General features: G+C 53.7%; 2 protein-coding genes across 2 annotated transcripts; one reads left to right on the top strand and one right to left on the bottom strand.

The window, feature by feature from the left end:
• Positions 1 to 862: 862 nt before the first annotated feature.
• Iglon5 (IgLON family member 5) lies at positions 863 to 15332 on the top strand. Its single transcript, XM_051148431.1, has 8 exons — positions 863 to 941; positions 8724 to 8802; positions 9538 to 9770; positions 10645 to 10764; positions 11910 to 12044; positions 12213 to 12333; positions 12798 to 12952; positions 14527 to 15332. The coding sequence occupies exons 1-8, from the start codon at positions 863 to 865 to the stop codon at positions 14613 to 14615; spliced, it is 1011 nt and encodes a 336-aa protein (XP_051004388.1). The 3' UTR covers positions 14616 to 15332.
• A 3482-nt stretch (positions 15333 to 18814) lies between these two features.
• On the bottom strand, positions 18815 to 25949 carry Vsig10l (V-set and immunoglobulin domain containing 10 like). Its single transcript, XM_051149665.1, has 10 exons — positions 25775 to 25949; positions 24897 to 25688; positions 24067 to 24342; positions 23668 to 23952; positions 22675 to 22929; positions 21743 to 22021; positions 21233 to 21529; positions 20675 to 20788; positions 20334 to 20488; positions 18815 to 18868 (listed from the first exon to the last, which is right to left on the bottom strand). Exons 1-10 carry the CDS (start codon positions 25812 to 25814, stop codon positions 18815 to 18817), a joined length of 2547 nt encoding a protein of 848 aa, XP_051005622.1. The 5' UTR covers positions 25815 to 25949.
• Between the last annotated feature and the right edge of the window lie 208 nt (positions 25950 to 26157).

Raw genomic sequence — 26157 nt, 5'->3', positions numbered from 1 at the left:
CTTGGGTTCAAATTTAGGGAGTCAATGAATTCTACAAGGTATGCCAGCTGTCCTGACCCCCAGTCACAAACATGAAAAGAGAACCGTTATTCTCCCGCTATCTTAGCTGACTTGGGCTCAGAGCTGTGGCTCTTACAATAAAAAAGTAAATTATTACATTTATTTGTTTTGTATGGGTGTTGGATTCCTGGGTCTGATGGGGGAAAGCTGAGGCTGGACCCTGTCTAAGGAGGAAGACTGAACTGAACATCTGGATGTAAGGGAGGAGGCTGGGCTCTGGACTCCCAGGGTCTGACAGAAGAGGCAGGGGGTCTGTGCATCTGGGTCTGAGGGAGGAGGCTGGGGCTGTTGCACCCAGGTCTGAGAGAGGAAGACTGAATGCAGACTCTTATGACTGAGGGAGGAGGATCTGGAGTCTGTGCACCTTGGGTCTGAGAGAGGAGGGACAGAGCCCGGCTCTGGGGAGGAGGGCTGGGCTTCTGCAGCAGGAGGCAGCTGGATGAAGTGCATCTCAGGCCGGGGTTCTGGAGACCTGGAGGACATCGGTCGCCCGGGGGAGGGCGGAGGAGGGGCAGGGCCACAGTAACAAAGGCCTCTCCCTCCAACGAGCAACCCCCCCCGGCCCCGCCTCCCGGGCCCCCCGCCTGCCCTGATTGGCCGGTCTCCCTGCCCGTCAGCGCCACCCCCCTCCCTGGGTCTGCAGTAGCTCCGGCTACCTCGTCGCGCCCCCCCAGCCCCCTCCCCCCGCCCCCGCCGCCCCCCGGGCCGGTGCAGCCGCAGGCGGGGTCCCCCTCCCCCTCCCCCTCTCCCCCAGGCTCGCGCGCCCCGACCGCCCCCTCCCCTCCCCCTCCGCGCCGCCGCGATGCCCCCCCCTGCGCCCGGGGCCCGGCTCCGGCTCCTCGCCGCCGCCGCCCTGGCCGGCCTGGCCGTCATCAGCCGAGGTACCGCAGCGCCGGGGGCGGGGGACTCGGCGGGGAACCCCGGGGTCCGGGAAGGGGTACCGGACCCAGGCGGGGAGGGGGGTAGGTAGGGAGCACTCCCGAGGGGGGTATGTGGAGGTCTGGAGCTGGGGACCTAGGCGGCAGTCCCCGGCTGGGCAGTGGGTACTTGGGTGCTTGGATGCGCGCTGGGGCACAAGGATGCACGTCCTTATCTAGTCAGCTGCCCCATCACTAGCAAGGGGGTCGCCGACACCTGCTGCGGGCCTTGGGCGGCAAGAATGTACCGCTCTAGGTCAGGTCAGGGAGAGACTCAGATGTTGGGGTGACAGTCCTCACCCGGGCTGGGTCTCCAAACTGAGTTGGGGTATCAGGCCTGGAATGGAGGGGTCTTGTCTGCGTTTTGGAGAGGCTCCCTACGCAGTCTTTGCCTGGGGACTGGGCTCTGCGTCTTTAGGTGAAGGTGGAGGAGGGAACGTGTTTCAGGGTCAGCAAGTATTGGGGACAGTGTTCACAGACTGAAATCCTAGACCCAGGAAAACCAGAGAAGGGGCTGAAACTCCCTATCCCGGTTTTCTTCTCAGCGCTTGAGGTGTTTGCAGTTAACTGGGAGATGGTCCTGAGAAGCCAGGAAGTTGAGGTGCTGGGGTGAGGATTCTGATCTAAAGTCTGATTGAGTGAATATCTGGATGGAGAAATGGGCAGATGAAAGGGTGGGGGTTGGACTAGGGAAAGCAGGACATGAAGGGTTAATGCAGGGTCACTTGGTTACTAGTCTCAGCCAGCCCAGGGGCCTAGAGACTCTTTGTAACAGTAGGAATGAGACCTGCCCTGAGGATGTGTGTGTGTGTGTGTGTGTGTGTGTGTGTGTGTGTGTGTGTGTGTGTGTGTGTGTGTGTACTGTGTCTCTCCTGCAGGGCCTGTCAAGGAGAGTATACAAATCGATGGGCCAAGGAAATGGTCCCAGGGCACCAGAGGGAAAGGGATGGGGCAGGAAGCCAGGAAAGTGTTAATCTGGTGTTTCCACATCACTTCCTCCAGGCCTTGTCTAATCAAGCAACGCAGAATCAGGGACATGCTATGCCATCAGGGACAGTAGTCCCCAACACTGTGACCCCAGCAGCCCCAAGGGAAGCAGCTACCCTCGTCCTCCAGTCAAGTCACCCATAGCCACACAAACATCCCCAGCGTCCTAGCCAAGCTGTACCTGCAGACTACAGAGTCACACACTCAGCCCTGCCCACGCAGGACGCCCACACACAGATCCAGGGGGGGGGGAGCAGGGGGGGGCAAAGGCACCGATTCTGCCAGGAATGAAGCGGGCCAGAAATGCACCCTTTACCACAGTACAAGACTGAGCAGTGCCTGACCTGCTGACCGCTGGCTGGGTGTCTTTCTCTCCTGTCACTTTAGGTCTCTCTTTCTGGCTTATTTATGCCTCCCCCATCCCTCATCCCCAGTCTCAATTATTGGCTGGTGGCATACCCTGTCTTCCTGGGCTGTTTTTCCATCCCTGCTAGTTTCAGCACAGTGGCACATCTGCCTCTCAAACTGCCATAGCTGCCTCCCTGCCTCCAATGTTTGAGTTCCTCCTCCTTTCTTACTCCCTCACTCACACTGTACCCTTGTTCACTTTGGCACCTGTTTCTTCCTCCCTCTCACTGTACCTCTTTGATCCCTGACAGCCACCCAACTCTCTTCCTAAGGGACTGTCCAATTTGCTAGTTTGACTTCTCAGAAATCATTACTATACACGCCTTCTGGGGTCCTCCCCAGCCTGGGTGGGGATCTGTGGCAGACTCGTATGGCCCTGAGCAAGTCTCTGGCCTTGGGTACCTAGTCTGAAAACTGTGAGAGAAAGTGGGGGACCCAGTGGGGTGAACCAAGATAAATCTAACTGTTGGGCAGATGCCCCATTCATACACCACTGTTACTTTGGAGGGCAAAGACACCTCATTTTGTAAAGTATGCAGAATAGTGCCTCCTTCCTTCCTTCCTTCCTTCCTTCCTTTCTTTCTTTCTTTCTTTTTTCTCTGAGACAGGGTTTCTCTGTGTAGCCCTGGCTGTCCTGGACTCGCTTTGTAGACCAGGCTGGCCTCGAACTCACGGCAATCCGCCGGCCTCTGCCTCCCGAGTGCTCCTTTCTTTTGTCTATGTTTTTCATGAGGAGCGTGTATGAATCAAATTCCCAACCCCAGCTTCATCACATGCAGTCATGTACTTTTCCAGACAGAGTCTCACTATGTAATTCCAAGCTGGCCTTGAATTCATCAAGGTGATCTTCCTGTCTCAGCTTCCCAGATGCTGTGACTGCAGCCATGAGCCTGGACCACACAGCACAGTTGCACAGTTGTTTTGTTTGTTTGTGTTTGTTTCTTTTTCTTTCTTTTTTTGGTTTTGTTTTGTTTGTTTTTTGTTTTGTTTTTTATAGCTTGGGTCTCAATATGTAGCCGTGGTTGGCCTGGAATATGTAGACCAGGCTGGCCTTGAACAAAAGACATTCCACTTGCCTCTTCTTCCTAGGTCTTGTGCCTATGGATGTGGGCTACCATGCCCATCTCTCTCTCTCTCTCTCTCTCTCTCTTTCTCTCTCTCACACACACACACACCTGAGAGAAGCTGAGAGGTGTGAGAGGCAGCAGAGATTCATACTTCTCCAGCTTTTGTTCCCTTTCACAAACTCATCCCATACAACTTTCAGTGCAAAGCAAAGAAAGCCTGGTTGGTTCCTGCTAGTGTTTTCATCATGTAGGTCCAGGGGCTTGAGCCTACGAAATCCGCCTTGGCAGCTCAAGCTGTTCTGGAACTCAGTGGGTAGTCAGGTAGTTTTCAGGTCTTGTGGATGGCCCAGGCTGGTCTCAGACTTGCAGCAGTTGTCATGCCTTTGTGTCCTCAGCAGTAGGATTAGAATTATGTACCACCATGCCTGCTTCATAGGCGTGGCAAATATTGTATTCACTGCCATTCTAAGCTTTTCAGAAATGTGGTGGGGGTCAGAGAGCAAGCCAGGGACCAAGCACTCCATCACAAAATTTATAGTGGAAAGAAGAGAGATCAAGAATCAGTTGGGGGGAAAATCTAGCAAACAAATAGGTCATCTCAGAGAGTGTCACACGAAGATGCCAAAAGTGCCTTGGAGAATGGGCTGTCCATTTTAGAGGATGATATTCCAGGAAGCCACAGCTAGGAAAGTAAGAAGGGTGTTAAGGCCCGAGAAAAAGAAGAAGCCAGCCTTGAACAGGTCCCACGAAAACCTGCAGAGAAGGGTGGCTGATGTGCAGGGCCCAGGTATCACCTGGCTAGGGGACCCCAGGCTTGTGAGCTGAGCAGAGAGGTGCGCCCTTGGGTGCCTGTCATGTCAGAGATTGCCACTTCCACAGCCCTTCCATGGGCAGCCTCCAGGAACACTCACAAAGTCTCCAGACCACAGGCTCCCCACTGCCAGTGGCTTCAGGGACTGTAGGATCATTGCATTCCAACCCCAGTCCCCACCCAAGGGTCTTGGCTTTGCTTGAGGGTCACCCAGGATCCCTAAGATTCTTACCTTTCATTTCTGGGCACAGAGCTTGTCAGAACTATCTTCCTCCCTTGACTGTGACCTCTATTTATTGATTTATTCTGTTAGTCTAGACTGGAAATCTCACAAGAGCAGGGACCTGTCCACATAGGATGCCTCCCAGCTCTTCTAAATCTTTCAGCTCTCTTTGTCGCTTGCTTATTTATTTATTTATTTATTTATTTATTTATTTATTTATTTATTTATTGAGACCTGGCCCCACTATATAGTTCAAACTGGCCTGGAACTCACTCTGTAGCCCAAGATAGCTTGGAACTCTGTAGTGAAGCTGGCCTCAAATTTGGGGACAATCCTCCTACCTCACTTTCCAAGTGCTGGGATTACAGACATGAGGTACCTAGCATTTCTTTCATAATATCTCCCTAAGTCTACCCTATATCCAAGTAGAGAGGGAGGCTAATCATCTTCATTTGCTGATGGGAAAACTGGGTCCCAGAGAGATGGAGGCACAGAAGTGAGCCATAACTTGGGACTCCACTTTTTCTCCTAGGGCAAGCTAAGGTTGGGTTTCTAAAATGCAGGGTGTCTTGCAGGAGTGGCAGACCTCAAAAATACCAGCCAACCAGACAATCCCTCTCCCTGCCCCAGCCAGGGAGGGTGACACCAGGTCAGGGAGAGCAGGTGGCATGTCAGGTGCTCAGCTAAGCATGCCATTTGCTTGTGCCATCTCAAGGCGGCACTAAGAAAAACTTGCAATGAATTCTTGTTCTTTGTTTTCTCCAAATGAGGAAACTGAGGCTCGGCCTGTGGGATTGTGTAGTCAAGGCAAGGCAGGGCAGACACTGGGCTTCCTAGGGTCTGCTTTTTTTGTTTTTGTTTTGTTGTTATTTTTTTGTTTGTTGTTTTGTATTTTTTTGACACACATGTGAAGGTCCAGGGCATCCATACTCACAGAAAAGGAGCTAAAAGCCCATTGAGGGATAGGCTCATTTATCACATGTCTTCCAGGACTGTCCATAAGACCACTTTGATTCAAGGTTATGTGACCTGAGCCCTGAGGCTGGAGTTTGCTCGAGCCACTGGAGAAGAAGGGATTTGAGGATTCCATGGATGGAGGAGCAGAGAGAGTCACATCTGGGTTATACACAAGGCAGAGGACTGGAGGCAGGATGGTGTGACATTGGGACACTGGGGCTTGCCAGGCAAGCTGCAGTCTCAGGGGCCACTGGGGCCTTCAGAGGTGACAGTGGCAGAGTTGGAAGATTTCTATGGCAAGGTGTACCCCATGCTGGCTTCTCTATCTGGAGGACCATGGCTGAGCTCCTCCCTGTGTCTGGGCCTCCACTCTCTATCCCAAGGCCCTGTTTCCTGCACTCAAGGATGTGCCAACTCTCATGGCCAGCACCTTGGACAGCTCACTGGTCCCCACCTGTCTTTCTCTCTTTAGAGTACTGGGATAGGGAAGTATGATTTACCCACAGTCTTCCAGCAAAATATGTGGTTGCCTGGAGTTGTCACTCTTGTGAGATGGGAGAGCTAGGTACCCTAAAGTGCCAGGAGAGGTTAAGGGCCCTGTCTAGGACACCACAATAGCTTCAAGAGCTTGGCCGGCCTAGAAAGGGTTCTTGGCATTACACATGGGTGTGCTCTTGAACCGAATGTTGCACTCCCTCACTTCCTTTAGTCTGGGTGCATATTTTGGTTTGCGACTTTCAGACTCGGGGTGTGTGTGTGTGTGCTCGCGCACGCATGCATGCATTCATGCTCAGCCATGCATGACCTGATTAGAGGTGACGGCATGATTTACTTACCAGATCCTTAGGCAGGGTAGCCCCTGTGTGTTGGAGGGGATGTGATAGTGTGTTGGTCTGTCCCCTTGGACAGGTGGTAGTTTCCTTCATGCAGCTGGGACCCAGAGCCTTTCAAAATGGGTGCAGGGCAGTGTCTGCTCAGGCTGGCTGTGTGTGTGTGTGTGTGTGTGTGCAGCTCTGGGTGTGTGGACTTTGCAGCTGTGTATGGGGAGCAAGGCTGTTTGTTGTCAGTGGGGCCATGAAGGGACAGTGGGGTGACTCTGCACCAATGCTGTTTGGCCTTTGGTGTCTGCTTGTGGCTGAGTGACTACTGTCTGCTCCTGGGAGACAACTGACTTCTACAACTGATCTGCCAGGCGTGTGTCAGGGCAGTGGGTCCCTCTGACCTAGGCTGTAGCCATATGCCTGACAGAGAAGCTGGCTTAGGTGTGGCTTTGTGTTTTTCCTGAGTTCTGGCGGGGTGTGTACATGTGTACACATTCCATTCTTACTTGAGCGTGTGTAACAGAATTCCCTATGTGGCTTCTCACAGAGCAAGGCTTTGGCTTGGGTGACCCCAGGCTGTGAGGCTTCAGGGCTCAGACCCAACCCCCAGGCCTAGCCAGCCTGTTACATTGCTTTTGTCCTAGCTCCATCCTGAGGGGCTGTTGATTGAGAGGCCCCCAGGGAGTCATTGGGACACCACGGGCAATTAATTCATTAGATTAATTAGCTCCTTTTCCCAGGCTGGAGGCAGGGCAGCCCACTCAGGGCCCTCCCGATCCAATCATCCAAGGTCATGCAGCTAGACCTCCTCTCAGTGCCATCTCCTCAGTCTCTCCTCCGCCTCCACTTCCCCATCCCCCACTCCCTGGCCCTGGTCCAGCCTGCTGGCCATGATCCACAGAGACATGAGTGGTGTGGTGTGATTGGGCGGCACTAGCGTGTGCACTTGGGCCCGGGAATGCGCTGTGAGTAGTGGCAGTAGTGATATAAAGTTTGTCTGGCAGAGGTGTGTGTGTGTGTGTTCAGTTACACAGGGTTCCTACAAGTGTGCAAACAGGACCATGTTTAGTATCTGTGGATAGCTCCCTCTGTGTGTGTCTGTGCATGTATGTCGGAGTTAATCTGTGCTTGTCTGCATCTGTATGCATGTATGTGCACCTGCCTTTGTATATTTGTTGCAAATACATTTCTTGTATGCATGAGTGTCTGTACATGCATATGTACTACCTACTTATCAGTCTGCCTGTGTCAATGTGCACATATGTGCCTCTGTGGGTGCATGTATGTATGCATGTGAGTCTTAAGCACCTGTATGTATATAGATGGCACGTGTGTCTGTATGTGAACATCTCTGCGTGCATGTGTGTTGTACCTATGCAGTGTGTGACTTTTCCTGAGGAAACTTGAATAAATGTGTATCCATGGGGCTGGTGAAATAGCTTGACAGTGAAGGCAGTTGCTGCTGGTGAAGACCTGAGTTTAGTGCCTAGCAGACAGCTTACAATTGCCTGTAACTCCACTCCAGGGGATCCGACATCCTCTCCAAGGGCACCTCTATGTGTACGTACACACACACACACACACACACACACACACACACACACACACACAGAACAATAACAAAATGAAACATCTACCCAAGCCCGACAGGGCACAAACAACACACCAGAGAAGTGATTCTGAAATGCAAGTCTGGCTTGGTGGACCAAAGAGTTCAAACGGGGCTAATCACAGGAGTGTGGGCGGGAGTGACTCACAGGAGTGTGGGCAACATGCAGGCAGCAGCGCTATCAAAGAAGAGTCATCCCCCACACTCCCTAGTGAAGTTAAAGGAGGGTCCTCCTGAGGGGACGTCTGTGTACCACCTGACCCATTCTTGGGCTGTCTCCAGGGCTTTGAGAGCACCATTTCCACAAGAGACTATCATTTAGTCCAATCCCACAAACGCCTCATGTGGTGCTCTGGTATCGAGGTGGCAGCTGTGTCACGCCAGAGGACAGTGGTTCATATTATGTAACTGGGAGCCAGTGCACACTACTGTGTCTCTAAGCACTTTGCTTTGCGTGTGTGTGTGTGTGTGTGTGGTCTGCATACTCGTGTAGCTGCCTGCTTAGACATGCATGTAGGTCTGTGTCACTGTGTTTGACATGTGCGTACCTGTGTCTGGATGCACAGGTGTCTGTGTGCATGGGCTGTGATTGGGTGTCATCTCTGTAAGGCACTGTTCCATGAGAGTTCTGTTTTGGTTTTGAGTCAGAGCAAGGGACCGAGAAGGGGGGACACAGCATAATGGTCTAGTCTGAGTTTTTCCACTGTGTGTGAATTTCTGGAAACAGTAAATTCTTGTGGCAGTGGATGCTGATGCCTGTGTCACCACAGATATGTGTCTGTGTGTGTCCCCATGGATAGAGTATTTGCCACAGCTGGCCCCACCTGAGCTGCCAGGGCTGAGCAATCCCCTCCCTTCTGCAGGGTTGCTGTCCCAGAGCCTGGAGTTCAGCTCACCTGCAGACAACTACACAGTATGCGAAGGTGACAACGCCACACTCAGGTACATCCCAGTTCAGGGGCTCAGGTAGCATGGGGCTTCACAAGGCTACTCATCCTTCCCTCCTGCACCCTGCATTTGTAACCAGCTGTGAGGGGTGTGGACACTAAGCCAAGCTCCACCCATAGACCTTACTCTTGTTGTTTTAAAGTGAAGAGACACAGGAACTACTAGGATTCAAAATCTTGTAGACCATACATGACAGGGATGCTGGCAGAGTAAGGGTTATCAGTCTCTGGGACCCTGTCTCCTCACTAGGATCTCTCCCCCACCCAGGTCACTGTCTCTCGTTTCTCTCTCTCTCTCTCATCTCTGTCTCTGTCTGTCTGTCTCTCTCATCTCTGTTTCTCTCTGTCTCTGTCTGTCTGTCTGTCTGTCTGTCTGTCTCTCCATCTCTCCATCTCTCTCTCCCCCCCATCTTTCTGGTTTTCTGTCTCTCAGCTCAGCTCACTTCTCTGTGTTCTTCTGTCTTGGGGTCTCTGCCCTACTCTTTTTACACCTGTGTGTCTTCCTCTCTGTCCCTCTGGTTCTCTCTGTGCCTCCCTCTGTGTGTCCCTCCCTCTCTTTGTAACACGTAGCAATCCCTCAGAAGTCTAGCTTCCAGGCCTCTTCCCTCTCTGAGGCTTGGTTTGCCCTCCTGTACAGTGGGCACTTCAAGGTCTGCCTCCCAGAGTCCTGCAGGCGTACTGGGGGTGGGTGGGGAAACTCTTGCCTTCTCAGCCTCCTCTTCCTTCCCAGCTGCTTCATCGATGAGCATGTGACCCGGGTGGCCTGGCTGAACCGATCCAACATCCTGTATGCGGGCAATGACCGTTGGACCAGTGACCCCCGGGTGCGGCTCCTCATCAACACACCTGAGGAGTTCTCAATCCTCATCACCCAGGTGGGGCTCGGTGACGAGGGCCTCTACACCTGCTCCTTCCAGACCCGCCACCAGCCCTATACCACTCAGGTCTACCTCATCGTCCATGGTGAGCCTTATGTAAAGATGAGGACAAGTAGGGAGGGGACAGGAAGATAGGCCTGCAGGATGGTCGTGGCTAGGAGGCCCCAGTGAACACCCTGCACCGAGTGCACTTGGCCCACTGCTGGTCACTATCCTGAGATACAAACGAGTGGAGCATGAGTGGAGCATCACTCTTGTGGATGCCAGCCAGGCACGAGGGAAAGTGGTACCGCTCCTCTGTGCATTTGCTAAGCTGTGCGCCTGAGGCTATCCACGGGTGGGGGCTTTTCTAGGCACCGAGGACACACACACACGCACACACACACACACACACACGCACACACACACACACACACACACACACACACACGACTGTCTCTCCCTATTTGCACTCATTTCCCAAGGAAGAGGCTCAGGGTGGTAGGTGGGGGTATCCTAGATATGAGGAAGGGGGATTAGGGTGTGTACCCTGGGTGTGAGGGAGCAGGGCTAAAGTCTGGACTCCTGGGTTTGATTAGATAGGGTTGTGGTCTGGACTCCTGGGTGTGGTGTGAAAGAAGAGGGCTAAGGTCTGCACCCCAGGGTCTGAAAAAATAAGACTTAGTCTGAATATTGCCCCTGGTTCTGAGGGAATAGGATGGGTGTTGGAGTCCAGGAGGGTGGGAGCCTGGATTCCTAAGCCTGAGAGTAGAGGGCTATAGTGTGGAGTCTACACTCATGGGTCACCTGAGACTGTACTCCTGGGTCCAGTGGAGAACAGCTGGGGTCTGTAATGCTAGGTCTGATGGAAGAGGACCAGCTCTTGATCTTGGGGCTAAAGCAGTGGACCTTAGGTCCGGGTGGCAGAGTGGCCGGGAATGCACCCACCCTCTCACCTCAACTCTCCCTTCCATCTCCAGTCCCTGCCCGCATTGTGAACATCTCCTCACCCGTGGTGGTGAACGAAGGGGGCAGCGTGAACCTTCTCTGCCTGGCTGTGGGAAGGCCAGAACCCACTGTCACCTGGAGACAGCTCCGAGGTGAGGATCCTCCCCAGCTGCAATCCGGGCCCCTCAGTTTTCCCACCCCCCTAGCTGGAGTCCCAGAGGCCCTCACTCTGAACCCTTCTAGCCCTTCTGGTGACCGCCACCCCTACCCTTGTTTCTCACCAAAGGCTCATCCCCTAATCTGGTGGCCTCCTGCCAGATATCCAGGCTGTGGCCATGTCTCTAAAGTCACCTGACACTCTCCACCCCAGCTTCTCTCCACCTGATGTAATTCTGCTGACTCAGATGGCAAGCGAGGCTCCATCCAGCATCCTGCCATTCTATTACCCCTCAGTCCAGCCCTCTCCTCTGCTGGATGCTGTAGCCTAGTGCTTTGAATGGTCCCCAGACCTCAGCATCAGCAACTCCTGGGAATTTTCCAGAAAAGCACATTCTCACGCCTCTGCCCTAGATCCAGAGGCAATCAGGGGCTCCCCTCTCTCTTACCACAACTTGCTTAATGAGCTCTGAGATCCAGTTTCCCAAAAGGTACCACCACCAAGCTGCCTGACATATATCAGGCCAGGACACCATTTCATCTCCATGCCCAGGTCCCCCAGTCTCTGGCTCTTCCTGCATCTTTACAGACCCATAATGACCATTACTGGGTCCCATTCCTTGGATGAACTGGGATCTGGAAACCTAGTCTAGCCTCATGTCCCTCCATCCTGCCCCTTGGTATCTTCTGAACCCTAAGTCCTACTGGACATAAGTTGTAAATGGTCTTTGGTGACCTCAGGTCTGTTGAGAAGATTCCAGATATCTGGATTGTCAATCTCAGTTATCCGATCTGAATTCCCTAAAACGCTTCCTCATTGGGTCTACCTTTCCTGGATACTTGAAAGCCAAGAGCCAAGATCCTGGCTTCACTCTCCACTCCCAAGTGGGTCCCCTGAACATGACACAGAAGATTCTAGATCTCTAGATCTCCTGTACCCCAAAATCCCAGGCTCCTTTCCACTGGTTTCTGAGCTTCCCAGCCCCACCCTGCCCCCACAGGACCTTCCGGGCTCCTACTGACCCGGGCACTTTAGGTCCTGCTGTGCCCACCCCGCTGATGTGTGTCCGTGTTGTGCCCGTGTTGTCCCGTGTTAAGTGTTTGTGTCCGGCCCTACTCCCCTTCCCCGCCTCCCCCACAGATGGCTTCACCTCAGAGGGTGAAATCCTGGAAATCTCCGACATCCAGCGGGGCCAGGCCGGGGAATACGAATGCGTTACTCACAACGGGGTGAACTCGGTGCCCGACAGCCGCCGCGTGCTGGTCACAGTAAATTGTGAGCATCAAGAGGCCGCAGGGGCCGACCCTGGGTGCCTGGGGAGGAGGGGTCTGACTGTGAAGATGAAAGCTAGGTGGGATTCGGATCTGAACGGGGAGGGTGCTGAAATGGGACCCTGAAATCCCCGTGCAGTGAGACTGTGCTCTGGCCTCTGTCCCTTTTCAGATCCCCCAACTATCACTGATGTGACCAGCGCACGCACCGCCCTGGGCCGGGCTGCCCTCCTGCGCTGCGAAGCTATGGCGGTGCCTCCTGCAGATTTCCAGTGGTACAAGGATGACAGGCTGTGAGGACTGCACGGGGCTGGGCTGAAGGAAAAAGGGGGCGGGGTTAGGTCTCAGTTCGCAGAGCCAGGCTGGGCAATCTGGCCGGCGTGAGACGCTAGGGTCCAACTTCTAGGTTTCAGCGTCTGTCGGCTTCTGTAAGACTATTTCGGGCATAGGTATAATGAATGCTGGGATTGTGCCTCCTTCCCAAGGTCTGGGATCGAGGGTCGATGCTACGTGTCTGAAGGACAAATTTAAAGAGACCACCAGGCCTGAGTTTAAGAGGCGCCGGGGATTAAAAACGCACACTGGGAATGTACTAGAGTGGCCCTGGTGCGTGGAGAATGCTGGGGAAGCTAGGAGTCCCTTTGGTACATAGCAGAGCCGGGGGCTCTCGAGGAAGAAAGGAGTCTGAGTGTGTGTGGGGAACTGGGCACTGCACCCCAAGGGAGGCCAAGACCAACCCTGGTCCGGATCCCCACAGGCTAAGCAGCGGCTCGGCGGAGGGCCTCAAGGTGCAGACAGAGCGCACCCGCTCCATGCTTCTCTTTGCCAACGTGAGCGCCAGGCACTACGGCAACTACACCTGTCGCGCGGCCAACCGGCTGGGAGCGTCCAGCGCCTCCATGCGGCTCCTGCGTGCGTTTGGACCCGGCGGCGGGGTGGGACAGGGCTGTGGAGGCGGAGCAAGGGTGGGGCCCAGCCATCATTGGGTGGGACAAGGAGGCGGAGATATTGGGATAGCCTCGCCCAGAATTTAGGAAACCCCAGCAGTGCCACAGAGTACAGAAACTGATTCTTTAGGTGCTTGCCTCACATGCACAAAGTTTTAGATATGATCCCCATCACTATTTCAAGCCAGCATGGCGGTGCACACCTGTAATGTCAGCACCCAGGAAGAGAAGGCAGGAAGTCATATAGTGAGTTCAAGGTCTGGGCACTCCCATGACCCAGTAGAAGAACAATAAAACAAGTGGGCTGATAGACGCACATCAAAGAAACAGGTACCACGCAAAAGTACAGACAGAATTTGGGATGGTAGGTTTCAGATAAGCTCATCAGAGAAAGGGGAACCCTGTGCAGGAAGGGGAACAGTGGTTGCAAAGACCTACAGGAAGGGTAATCAGAGGAGGGCAGCCTCCTGCCTCCCAGCGACTGGCAGGGGCTCTGGACTCCCTGCAGGCCAAGGCCACTGGCGGCTGATAAACAGCAACATGGGGCAGACAAGCACTTTTACTGCTGTTTGAGCGATAGGCTAGGACAGAGTGAGGCTGCTTCAGGAGTCCAGTCTCAACACCCCAAGCTGTTTGGGGGCAGACCCCAGGGGACTATTATTGGCTGGACGCGGAAGTGTGAGCAAAGAGAGAAGCTGGGTCAAAAGTGACGCTGCGGTGGGGACTGTTTTGCAGGGTGTCATGGCAGGTACTCAGGAGGCTAAAGAAAGGGGATGGAAAATTCAAGTCTAGCCTGGCGTGGTGGCACACGCCTTTAATCCCAGTACTGGGGAGGCAGAGGCAGGTGGATCGCTGTGGGTTCGAGGCCAGCCTGGTCTACAAAGTGAGTCCAGGACAGCCAAGAGAACACAGAGGAACACTGTCTTGAAAAAAGAAACAAACAAACAAACAAAACCCAAAAAATCAACAACAACAAAAAAAGAAAGTTCAAGTCCAGCCTAACCAACTTAGCAAGACCCTGTTGTGAAACAGAAAGTAAAGACGTCCGGGATGTAGTTTAGTACTTGCCTAGAATCCTTCAGTGAGGGTGGGAGTGTGGTTCAGAGGTAGAAAGTACATTTTCCTAGCATATCCAAATCAGTACATTGCATCCCCAGCAAAGCAAACACACACACACACACACACACACACACACACACACACACACACACACGGGAGGGGGGGTGAAGGAGGGAGAGTCAAGCAATCATAGCTACACTGAAGTTTCTGGTGGGCTGAGAAGGTGACTGGTAGAAATGCTGACAAAATTTTTAACAGATAAAAACAAACCTCAAGGATTCAGACTAGCCAATAACAAGGAAATGGGGGAAGATCTGGGAGTCTATTGAGATCCAAAACAGATAAGAGGCAGCACAGAGAACCCAAGCTCCAGAGAGTTCTGATCACACAGACCCTCAATGGCTGGAGGGAGAAGAGGCACCCAGGAGACACCTGCAGGGCCTCCCATGCCAGCATCCCTCTGTGTTTCTCTTTTTCCAGGTCCAGGATCCCTGGAGAACTCAGCTCCGAGGCCCCCGGGGCCCCTGACCCTCCTCTGGGCCCTGAGCTGGCTGTGGTGGACGATGTAGATGTCACCCAGTACAGCGCATGCGTCTCCCCCTGCAGGGGGCCTCGGGCCGGGAGCAAGAGAAAGGGGGTGAGCAAGCGCCGCCATGGGTCTCGAGGGGGACTGAAGAGCTCTTAGCCACAGAGGAAGAAAGAAAGAGAGGAGGAAGGTCTTTTAGAGAACCCATCACTGTGAGGGATAACGCAAAATTATGCATCTTTCTACAGCCATTCTCGCCACCCGTTCACGTTCCCAATTGTGACCCACCCCCAGCCACCCCACACCCCTCTCTTAGCTCAGGCTGTCAACTGGCTCGTTTGTGTGTGTGTGTGTGTGTGTGTGTGTCTGCATGTTGTGTGTGTGTGTGTGTGTGTGTGTGTGTGTGTGTGTGTGTGTGTGTGTGAAGGTGTGCTGGGAGAGGGAACCAGGAGGCCTCTCTCTCTGGCACTAACTCTCCCATGGCCCCTGTCCATTCCTGCTGCCTCTCTTCCTCTGGCTGGAGGTAGGTATGGGGGCTTCATGGTGGAAGCTTTGACAAGAGTTTGCCAGCTTTCCGCCTTCCCATATATGCACGAACACATACCCCTCTCCTCCCTATTGAAGGGGCATGTGGGGTGGGTGTCAGGTGTCATTCAGCCTTTGTGAATAGGTGGGGATCTCCATTATGGTTTGTTTCTCCCTGCTCCATCACCAGTTGCCTGCAGCCAGAGGCCCCATCACTGGCTCAGTGGCCTGAAATCCCCCCTTGCCCCTCCCCTCCCCCACCCTGAACTTTCTGGCCCTACTCCCGGGCCAATCGGTGCTTCCATTCAACTGATAGGCTGGTGGCACTTGTCACCTGTCTGTCTCAGTGCTTTGCCCCCACCCTTCTCCACTCCCCTTGGCCACAGCACCTCCTAGCTGCTCTCCAGCCCCTGCAGCTGACCCACAACTGTGGGCTCCCTGGCCACCTGTGGCCTCTCAACCCATAGTACCTCCAAAGGCTGCTGTGACCACACACACACACACACACACACACACACACACACACACTCACCTACACACATACATGCACACACGCATGCACATGCACTTCCATACACTCGAGTGCACACACATACACACGCACACGCACCTCCATGCACACACACATACACACCAGCGACTGACCAGCAATAGCTCCTGGCTTCGGCTGCCCCAGAGTCTGTGACCAGCAGACCCTCAGAATGGGCCACTGTCATTGGCAGAGGAAGCTGATGCACACCAGGCCTCACAGAGTTGGGGAGAGAGGAAACACATAGACATCCTGAGCCCAGGCAGAGGCACCATGCCACCAGCCCCAACTTCAGTAATCACACACCCAAAACCACACCGCTCAGAGCCTGGTGAAGATAACGGCAGAGAGGGGCAGGGAGTCAAGGGGCAGTGACTGTACCTCAGACAGGGGCGTGGGCCCCATCCCACATTGTCTTCCATTCCCAGGGTCCGGGATGGGGTGGGGAGGGGGTGGGCTACCAAGGGAGGTGGGAGGGGGGCCCTGGGGGCCGTGTGTTCCAATTCATGGGGAGTGTTGAGACCACCACACCAATAAACGCCTTTTTCCAAAGTCCCTGCCTGTGGAAGTCGATGTCATTGAGGGTTTGGGCAAGGGGATGGCAAAGGAAGTGAACTCAGATTGCCTTAAGCCACTCAGCAGAGCCCACTCATGTTTGGCTCAGAGGCAGGCACATGACCCAGTGATGCTAATGAGGAAGTGCACTGACCCTGAGAAGGGAGGCTCCTCTGCTGGTCAGGGGGCCTCAGTCACACAGGCTGAGCATGCAGGGTAGCCGTATCTATTATGTGGAGTGGGGATGGCCATGGAGGTAGCAGCAAGGAAGAGGCCGGCATATGACTGAGAGAATGACAGCAATGCAGAAAAAAGCAAAGAGCAGGCTAGAGAATGAATCTATAATGAACCGTTAGAGCAGCTGGATCAAAACCCACCAGAAGTCCACTCTCCCACACATAAGCAGCAAAGCCCACTCTCCCACACATAAGCAGCAAAGCCCACTCTCCCACACATAAGCAGCAAAGCCCACTCTCCCACACATAAGCAGCAAAGTCCACTCTCCCACACACAGGCAGTAAAGCCCACTCTCCCACACACAGGCAGTAAAGCCCACTCTCCCACACACAAGCAGTAAAGCCCACTCTCCCACACACAAGCAGTAAAGCCCACTCTCCCACACACAAGCAGTAAAGCCCACTCTCCCACACATAAGCAGCAAAGCCCACTCTCCCACACACAAGCAGCAAAGTCCACTCTCCCACACACAGGCAGTAAAGTCCACTCTCCCACACACAGGCAGTAAAGCCCACTCTCCCACACACAAGCAGTAAAGCCCACTCTCCCACACACAAGCAGTAAAGCCTGTGTTTATATAAGCTAACTTGTGCCAGGCTTTCTGTTGGCAGTGAGAAAGAAAAAATACACAAAATTTTGTTTTTATTTCTTTCCTTTTGTATATATAGTATACAATACTGGGATTGAACCCAGTATTCAGTCCTCACTGGGGGATTCTATACAGGAGCTCTACCACGGAGCCACATGCCCACCCCACCCCCACTGGTGGATCCTATGGAGCCCCATCCTTGGTGTTTTGAAGCAAGGTCTCCCTATGAAACACTGGCTTTGAGCGTGTGACCCTCCTACCTCAACCTCCCAAGTGCCTGTATTGCCCTGTACTGTGTTGCAAGCAGCCATAAGAGTCCTCAGTGTTGCAACTCTAAATTTCCCATGAGAGCTTTTGTTGGAAAAGAAAGATTATATTGCCAGGTGTTGTGATGCAGGCCTGCAGTGCCAGTACTGGGGGAGGCAGAGGCAGGAGGATCTCTGTGAGTTCGAGGCCAGCCTGGACTACAGAGAGAGTCTAGGCCAGCCAAGGGTACACAGAGAAACCCTGTTTCAAACAACAATAACAAAAACAAAACAAAAAGAAAAAAAATAAAGAAAGATAGCAAAAAGGAAGATATATCTTGCCAAGGATAGCAGCAGCCCTTCGCAGGTGCCAGAACAAGTCATCAGTCTGTGGGTGCTCACTGAGTGCCTGCTGTGTGCCAGGCTCTGTTTCTGCTGGGGAAAATGGTGTGCTGTGTGCCTCACTGAGCTCTCGGATCACGTAGGGAGACTTAATGACATCTGGGGTCATGCACTTACAGGATGAGAGGGACGCAGGGGACTGTGGGACTTCTTCACTCACATTCAGGGGTTGGGAGTGTCCTCATGTGGTAATGGCTACTTTAAGCCTTGATAAATTAATGGACTGGGGAAGAGAAGTGTCCAGACAGTCCGGGTAGGGGTCGGGGGTGGGGGGTGTGGCTGGCAGAAGAGAAGTCACAGGGCTTGACAGAAGCCAAACCACAGGCCTCAAAGGTTAAAATGCGGAGACCAAATGACATCTAAAACGCCATGTACAGCCACAGAAAGCTTTAGTGATAGAAGCTAGAGAGTACTCATGGTGGTGTGTGGCCGCCATCTTAGCACCCCAGAAGCTGAGGCAGGAAGACTGAGAAGTGTGAGGCCAACCAGGTCTGTGTTATGAGATTCTTTCTCAAGAGGAAGAGGAAAAGGAAGAAGGAGAAGGAGGAGGAAGAGGAGGAGGAGGAGAAGAAGAAGAAGAAGAAAAAGAAGAAGATGGAGAAGAAGAAGAGAAAGGGAGGGAGGGAGAGGTGGGGGAGGTGGCTCATGCCTGCAATTCCAGCACTTAGGAGACTAGGGCAGGAGAATTCACTTGTTCAGGGCCAGCCTGGGCTACATGAGACTCCAAGTCAAGCAAAACAAAAAGGAAATCAAGTGATGGAAGAGGGAGTGGGGAATGGGATACATGATGTGTCGGATGATGGCAGCCTCTGGAGGCTGATGAGATGTGGCCCGGGGGAGGCTGGAGAAGGTAGCAGACCTCTGTGGAAGCTGTGGCCAGGCTCCCCTTCTAGCTTGGAGCTAAACAGCAAGCCTTACACATCAGGGCTTCCAAGTTCATGCCAACCACATTCACCCATCTGCAGTTGGCTCTCCTAGCCCCAGAGCCACACTGATGTCCTTAGATGCAAAAGTACAGGTTGTGTCTTCTGAGACAAGAGGGAGACAGGAAGTCCCACCCTTAGGGTCCATTCCTCAGTCAGAGGAGGCCCCGTACTGCTGGGCCAAAGCAGGAAGTTGCACCACAAAAGAACTTCATGGAGAGTGGGCACTGGCTTTTGTCATACCTGGGTGGCTGCCCGAACAGTCCATGGGGCTGGACTGGGGTTGATGACCTGGAAGAGGAAAGGTGGGAGGTGACTTCAGGGAGTACCCTGGATACAAAACGACTTAATCCAATACCCATTTAACCTTCCAGCTATAGCCTAAGCCTTTCAGAAACTGGCTGAGTGGCTGGAGAGGGTGGCTCAGTGGTTAAGGGCACCTTTGTTGCTCTTACAGAGGGCCTTGGTTCAATTCTCAGCATATTTGTGGCAGCTCTCTACTGTCTGTAACTCCATTTCTGGGGGATCTGGCACCCTCTTCTGGCATCTGAGAGCACTGCATGCTTGCAGCACACAGACCAAACACATGAAATAAAAATAAGTAAATCTTACAGGAAAGAACTACTTGAGTTCTCTCTCTTCCTTCTCTCCTCCACTTCCTTTTTCCTGCTATATCACCCAGGATGACCTTGAATTCGCAGTGGTCCCCCTGTTTCAGCCTCCCAAGCACTGGCTGCAGCTGTGGACCCTCTGTGTGCCAATGAAAAACTGTTCAGCTAAGGCATTCAATGACTCAACTTTTAGGGGAAAACAAGGAAATTCCATCCACCTCAGATTTTTAAAATGGAAGTCTGGACTAATTTTTATAGGAAACAGAAGCCACATCTGCTCTTTTTGGGAAGATAAATTGGAGTTTACTGTTCTTTTAATATACATAAGAGCTGGGCAGAAAGTCCAACTACTGGTATTCAAAACATGAGGAGTGTGGCTGTTGCTCAGTTGCCTAGAATATATAGGTCCCAGGTCCCATCCCCAGATCTCCCTAGGCCAGATGTAATGACTACTGAACATAGGAGGTAGAGGTAGAAGGATTCCTAGTCACGTAGCCTATGATACATGGTAAAGCCCTGCTGTCAAACAATCAACAGATCAACCTCTATGTGCTGGCTAGCTTTATGCCACCTTGACACAGGCTAGAGTCATCTGAGAGATGGGAACCTCATTTGAGAAAATGTCTCCATAAGCTAGGGCTGCAGGCATGCCTGCAGGGCAGTGATTGGTGTGAGAGGGCTCAGTCTACTGTGGGAGGGGCCACCTCTAGGCTCATGGTCCTGGGTTCTATAAGAAAACAGGCTGCGCAAGCCAGGAAGCGGCAGCCCTCCATGGCTTCAGCTCCTGCCCGCAGGTTCCTGCCCTGTTTGAGTTCCTGCCTTGACTTCCTTTGATGAAGAACTGTGGTGTGGAAGTGTGAGCCGAATAAACCCTTCCTCGTCTAAGTTGCTTTGGTTATGGTGTTTCATCACAACAGTAGTAACCCTAACTAGCACACTTTGTAAGTCATGATGCAGAAGCCGTCTAAGTTGCTTTGGTTATGGTGTTTCATCACAACAGTAGTAACCCTAACTAGCACACTTTGTAAGTCATGATGCAGAAGCAGGAGAGAGAGAGAGAGAGAGATTCGAAAGCATTAGAACACCCCCTTCTCCCAAGAAGCTCCTTGTCCCCCAGGGTGGGAGGTAACAACACCCACACTCACTTGTTGGCCCTTAACTGGGTGAGGACTCTGCAGCTGGGTTTCGATGGGCAGGGACCGTGGGGTCTGCACTGGGGTCAAACTCAGCATCTTTTTTCCTGGTGGGGTGAGCACAGGAGCCAGGGTCAGGGAGTGCTGCCTTTTCACAGATGTCCTTCCTATGAGAGGATGACAGGAAACACAGCATTGATCCGATCAGTAGGATGGGAAACTGGTCTCAGAGAGCGATAGGGAGGTGGGGCTGATATTTAGTGCATTGATTGATATGCCTAGGCAGTGGCTCAGCTTTTGCCTCGGGAAGCTCCCTGTTGGCCCCAGTGCCTCTTCCAGGATCCCTCGCTTACCTGGGAAACGTCTCAGGCAACAGAAACACAGGAAGAGGAGGCCAGCAAGCAGTGCCAAGCCCAACAGGGAACCAAGGACGATGCCAGCGATGGCCCCTGGACTCAGGGCAGAGCCTGGAAGACACACACCAAAGGGGAGACAGGGAAACAGTTTCCAGGGATGCACTTAAGTGTGTCTGAGCCGCCACTCATCCTTCCTGAGGAGACCCATTAAATTTGAGTTCAATCCCTGGGACTCTCATGACAAAAGGGGAGAACCAATTTCTACGAGGTTTTTCTCTGAACTCCATATATACACATCATGACCACATGTATATCTACACATAAATAAATAAACAATTGAATAAGTAAAATTTAAAAAGAGAGAATGAGGGAATAGATATTTTCTCTTTCAAGCCAACCAGGTGGTGGGGCATTGTCCCAGGAGCCCCCACAAGACTATCAGGAGAAGAAGCTCTGATGCAAAAAAACAAAAACAAAAACAAAAACCAAAAACAACTAAGAAGGGCTGGTCAGGTGAGAAAGGCAGGAGAAGGCGCCACAGCTCAACTTACTTACCTTCCTGGTAGACCCGGCTCTGGGACGGGATCCCTGGCAGAGACCCCAAGATGGGCAAAATGCGAAAGGCCCAGGTCCCATGGTTTCGAGGAGGGAGTGGCACTATGGCTGATCGCTCCTCAGGGCCCAGAATGAGCACGGAGACCCAGTCCCTACTCATGGTGACTCTGTCCAGGTTAGAGCCATCTGTCCATGCCTGGATGTGAAAGCCAGTGAGGAGGGTGCCTCGCTCCACGTCCCAGGTGAGCACTGCTGCTTCCTGGGTTCTCTGCAGCCTCCAGGAGGAGATGGAGGGCCCTGGGGAGTAAAGTGCTAGATGCTAAGGGTCTGGTAAGGGACAAGGAGAAGGGCTGGGTCTGAAGGGAGAGGGCTGTGATCTACATCACGGGATCTGAAGGGAAGGGCTGTCCTGGACCCCTGCATCTGGGAAAGGACGGTTGGACACCTGGGTCTGAGGAAGGGAGGGCTGGTGTCTGAACATCTGTGTTCTCAGGTTTGGCCGAGGCTCACCGGTAAGCGTGATCTGGTTGCCTCCTGCGCCCAGTGCGCTGCTGCATAGCACAGAGTAATTCCCCAGGTCCCAGTCCAGGTTGAAGTTGTTGATGAGGAGCTTCCGGCCATCCTGGCTAACCTGCAGTCGACCCCCACCTCCTGGAGCCAGGGGCCGCCCTTCCCGGGCCCAGGATGCTCTGGACGGTGGGGGACAGCCAATGGCCTCCAATGCCACCAACACATCGCCTGGCCGTGTCTCCTCTACTACTGGCTGGAGAAGCACTTCCTCGGGGGCTTCTGTTGGTGGGAGAAACCCAGTTAAGAGAAACAACTGGACATAAATAGTCAAATCTTGTGTCCTTTGTTAAAGCAAATGCCCGCTCCTTCTCTGTGACCAGATGAGGAAGACCTGTCCATTCACTTTTTCATTCATTCATTTTCTTGACAGTTAAAATTTTTTTATTTATTGTGCATGTGTCTGCCACTGAAAGTACACAGAAATCAAAGGGTAATTTCTGGGGGTTAGTTCCAGTCTTTCCCCACCGGTTCTGGGGATCAACCTAGGTAATCAGGCTTGGTGGCAAGTACTTTTCCCCACTGAGTCATCTCACCCACCTCATTCATTCATTCATTCATTCATTCAGCTCAGGGGTTTGGGATGAAACACCCTGTTCCTGCTGACTTCCCACCCTGAAACGTAAGGCAATTGTTTCTCCTCTAGGTTCAAATAAAGTGAAGTTTGAGGCTTCAGGAAATGGCTCAGCAGATAACTCAAGCCTGACGACCGGGGTTCAATCCCTGAGACTTACACGATGGAAGGAGAGAACCAACTCACAAAGGAAAGTCAAGTTTGGCTTTCCTAAAGTTGTCTCATCCTTAAATCGCAAAGGACCAAAGAAAAACCACCCATTTCCTTTACAGATAACAAGGAGGCCCTGCGTCTCTCTCACCCGGGATGATCGTGCAGGTGCGTGTGGCCACCAGGTGGCGGGCCAGGCAGGTGATGGCGACACCGTTGAGCTCCGGGCGAGCCGGGACAGCCACCATGAGTGCAGATGGCATTGGTCCAGCGCGGACGCCTTCGGGGAGACCCTGGAATTGCAGGGAGGCGGCAGGGACCCCGCCGGGCCAGGAGCAGCGAAAGCGGAGACTGCGGTCCCCAGGACCCCCTTCCACTGAGCACTGTGGGGACCCTGGGGGCAGATCTGCCACGGAGGAGAGACCTCAGCCCTTCCATCTTCTCTGACCCGCCTCTACGCGGGATGCCCCACCCCTTGCCCAGGTTTCTCTCCGCCTCTTTTCCTAGATAGCTCCACCTTTCTGCGTGGACTGGGCCCTTTGTGACCTCCTCCCGCCTCCCTTCAACCCTCGCTGATCCTACCTTACTAGCCTACGAGGCTGGCTAGTCCCCTTTCAAAACTCGCTCTGCCATTTAACTCCACTGCTCTCTTGATTGCGAATTCTTCTTTCCTAGGGCCGCCCACCCTCGCTTCCTGCTGGCTCTTCCCCTTCTCCTTGGCATCCCTACCCCTTCAACCCGGCGACCTGCAAACCCATGGCCCCGCCCTAAGCATAGGACTTTGCTAGCCACGCCCATTAGCAGTTTGCGAGTGTTCCTCAATATCCCTCTTCCTATCGTCCACGCCCATCTAAATTGTCCTTCCGCCTTCCAGGTAGATCCGCCCCTTGTCCCGCCCCATCATTAGGTTTCTGCTCCGCCCTGATGATGTCACTCTTCTCCAGTTGGTCTCACCCTCCTGTACTTTCCTTGCTATCTTCACTCAGCCACGCCCATCGGTAGCTGTTCCAGCTCCTCCTTATTGGCTCCTCCCTCCCTGAGGGCACGCCACCTGTGATGCGCTTCTCGGTGTCTCTTCCCTCAGCTCACCCCCACGGTTCCAGGTGCTTCCCCTCTCCTTGCTGGATGGCCTTACAGCTCTTACCCGCCACAGTGAGATTGAGCACCGAACGTCGGCGGTGGCCGGTGCGGGGGTTCGCGGCGATGCAGGCATAAGCGCCAGCGTGGCCTGGTCCCACGGCCGGCAGCAAGAGGCGAGGCCCCGCAGGCACTGCGGCCTCCGTGGGGTCCGCCAGACTCCACGCGATGTCCGCAGGCGGCCGCGAGGGGGCTGAGCAGTGTAAGGTCACATTGCTGCCCGCAGTAACATAGAGAGCAGGGACGGCGTCGCGGTCCGAGGAGACCCTGATGATAGGCGCATCCGGGCCGTCTTGGGTCAGGGGCGAGACAAGGGTAGTGAGACTGTAAAGGACTCACAGACACTGGACCCGCTTCTCCCCGGGGACTCAAGACTCGAGTCCTCAGCAGACATCCCCCTACTCACAGTAAACACTGACGTCAGCTGCAGCCTCGGTGTGGCCAAAGGGGCTACGGACGTGGCAGGTGTACCGGGCGTGGTCGCTGCGTACGGGACGTGAGATGAGCAGCTGGTCCCGTTCTGCGCGGAGGCGAGGGTCTGGGGTCTCCAGGGCATGTCCGTCTCTGCTCCAGCTCAGCTCCCCACTACCTGGGTTCCACCCCACGCAGCTCAGCCGCAGTTCGGCTGCCCCCTCTTCTGTTTCTGGAGCCCTGGGCTGTACCGACAACTGGGGTAAGGGCTCTGGAGATTCAGAACAATCTTGGATGAGTCGGAGAGTCCACACACCAGAACTCGCTCCCAGGGCTGCAAGTCTCTGCCTCCCCAGACCTTCCTTTCTCCCCTCACTGTACCGAAAATCTGAGTTCTTAGTTCTCTTCCCTCAGGTCCAGGGATACAAACCCCAGCCCTCCTCCCTCTGACCCAGAGACCCTCCGACCCTCAGACTTAGGTGTTCAAACCCCAATCCTATTTTATCAGTCCCAGGAGTCCAGATTCCAGTCCTCCTTTTTCTGACTCAGCAGTGGACCCCAAGCCTTCTTCTTTCAGACCCCAAATTTTTCCCTCAGCCCCAGGGATTCCGACCCCAGGGTTCCAGGCCTCTCTCAGGCTAGGGGTTCAGTCCCAGTGCTCCTCCCTCAGACAAAATGGGGTCTTGGTCCCTGTCTTGGCTTCTGCCTCCATCCTCAGGCTTGTTCCTCTGGGAAGGAAGCATATTCATGCAGCATAGACTTCCCAGAAGTCTGTGAGGAAAGCAAGCTCTATAGTTTGCACTCTAGACCTCAGGGGCCACTTACCGTACACACCCACCACGAACTCCCGAATCTGCTGGGAGACTCCTCCCCGGATGACTTCAACTGTGTACACCCCTGCATCATCTAGCCGGGCAGAGGTGAGCTCTAGACCCCCTCGAATCTGGTCAAATCTCAGGCGGGCTTGATGCATGGGATCCAGACTGATCAGTGGAGCCCGTGACCCCAGACCCCCAGCTGCCAACACCTTGGAACCTCGGCGCCAGACCACCAGAGGAGCAGGGGGCCTGGGGCTGGGGACTGGAGTTAGGGGAAGCCTGATGGTGGCTCCCACTAGCACAGCCAGGGGTCCCCCCACCTGCTGGGTGAAGCTTGCAGCCTGGCGAGTCTCTGAAGAAACTTTGGATTCAGTGTCCTGTACAGAAAGTTCAAGATGGTGATGCTCCAGGGATAGCTTTGAACCTGGGGTCTTGGTGGGTACTTTGGTATCTGGCACTTGAGCTGATGATATATGCGCAGTTGGAGTCTTGGAAGGAGGGATTTTAGAGAGGGTGGCATTATGGCTGAGATGCTGTCCCTTGGAAGTCACATTGGTCCAGAATGATCCAGGCACATGGCTTGAATTAAGCCCTGGAGGAACCCAGTTGGAATTATGGATTCCAGCAGATGCTTCTGAACCCAGAGGCTGCTCAGAAAAGTTCCAGCTGGAGGGCTGGCTGGAGGAGACTTGGGAAACAAAGCCTTGAGAGGAGGCCATGGAGTCTGAAGTGGAGGAGGAGGCTGGGGGTAGCTGAGATCTAGAAGCTGGCTGGAGGGCGAGGAGCCCAGCTCGGAATGCTGCAGAGAGAGAAAGTGGGGAGAACATTGAGAGAGGCTGCCAGGGAGTGGGCTGCTGGAGAGGAAGGGACACACAGGGGACTTACCCAGGACTAGGAAGAGTGACAGAGCCCATGAGAGGTCCATGGTGATGGTCGCAGTCTGGAAAGGACACTACACAGAGATCCACAGCTTGCATCGTCCAGGTCTGACAAGTCCAGCAGGAATGGTTGCTTAGCTTCCTGGGTGGGGAAAGGAGACAGACCTGTGGGAGGTGCCAGGGTCCCCTGGCATGATACGGGTGGCTGAGTGACCCACCCCACCCTTCTCGTCTTCAGCTGAGGTTTGTATGGAGAGGCCCAGGCTGATCCTCCACTCCTCACCCCCAGGGGACGGTGAACTCCCAGTTGAAACCAAGCAGCAAGCCCGTGAGGACTGTGCAGGAAGACTTCCTTCAGGAGTGTCTGAGAAATCAGAGCCCCTCCTGTGA

This window comes from Acomys russatus, chromosome 7, assembly GCF_903995435.1.
Source record: "Acomys russatus chromosome 7, mAcoRus1.1, whole genome shotgun sequence".
NCBI lineage: Eukaryota > Metazoa > Chordata > Mammalia > Rodentia > Muridae > Acomys > Acomys russatus.
Note: the sequence above shows the minus strand (reverse complement) of the source record. Positions and strands in the feature narration are given on the sequence as shown.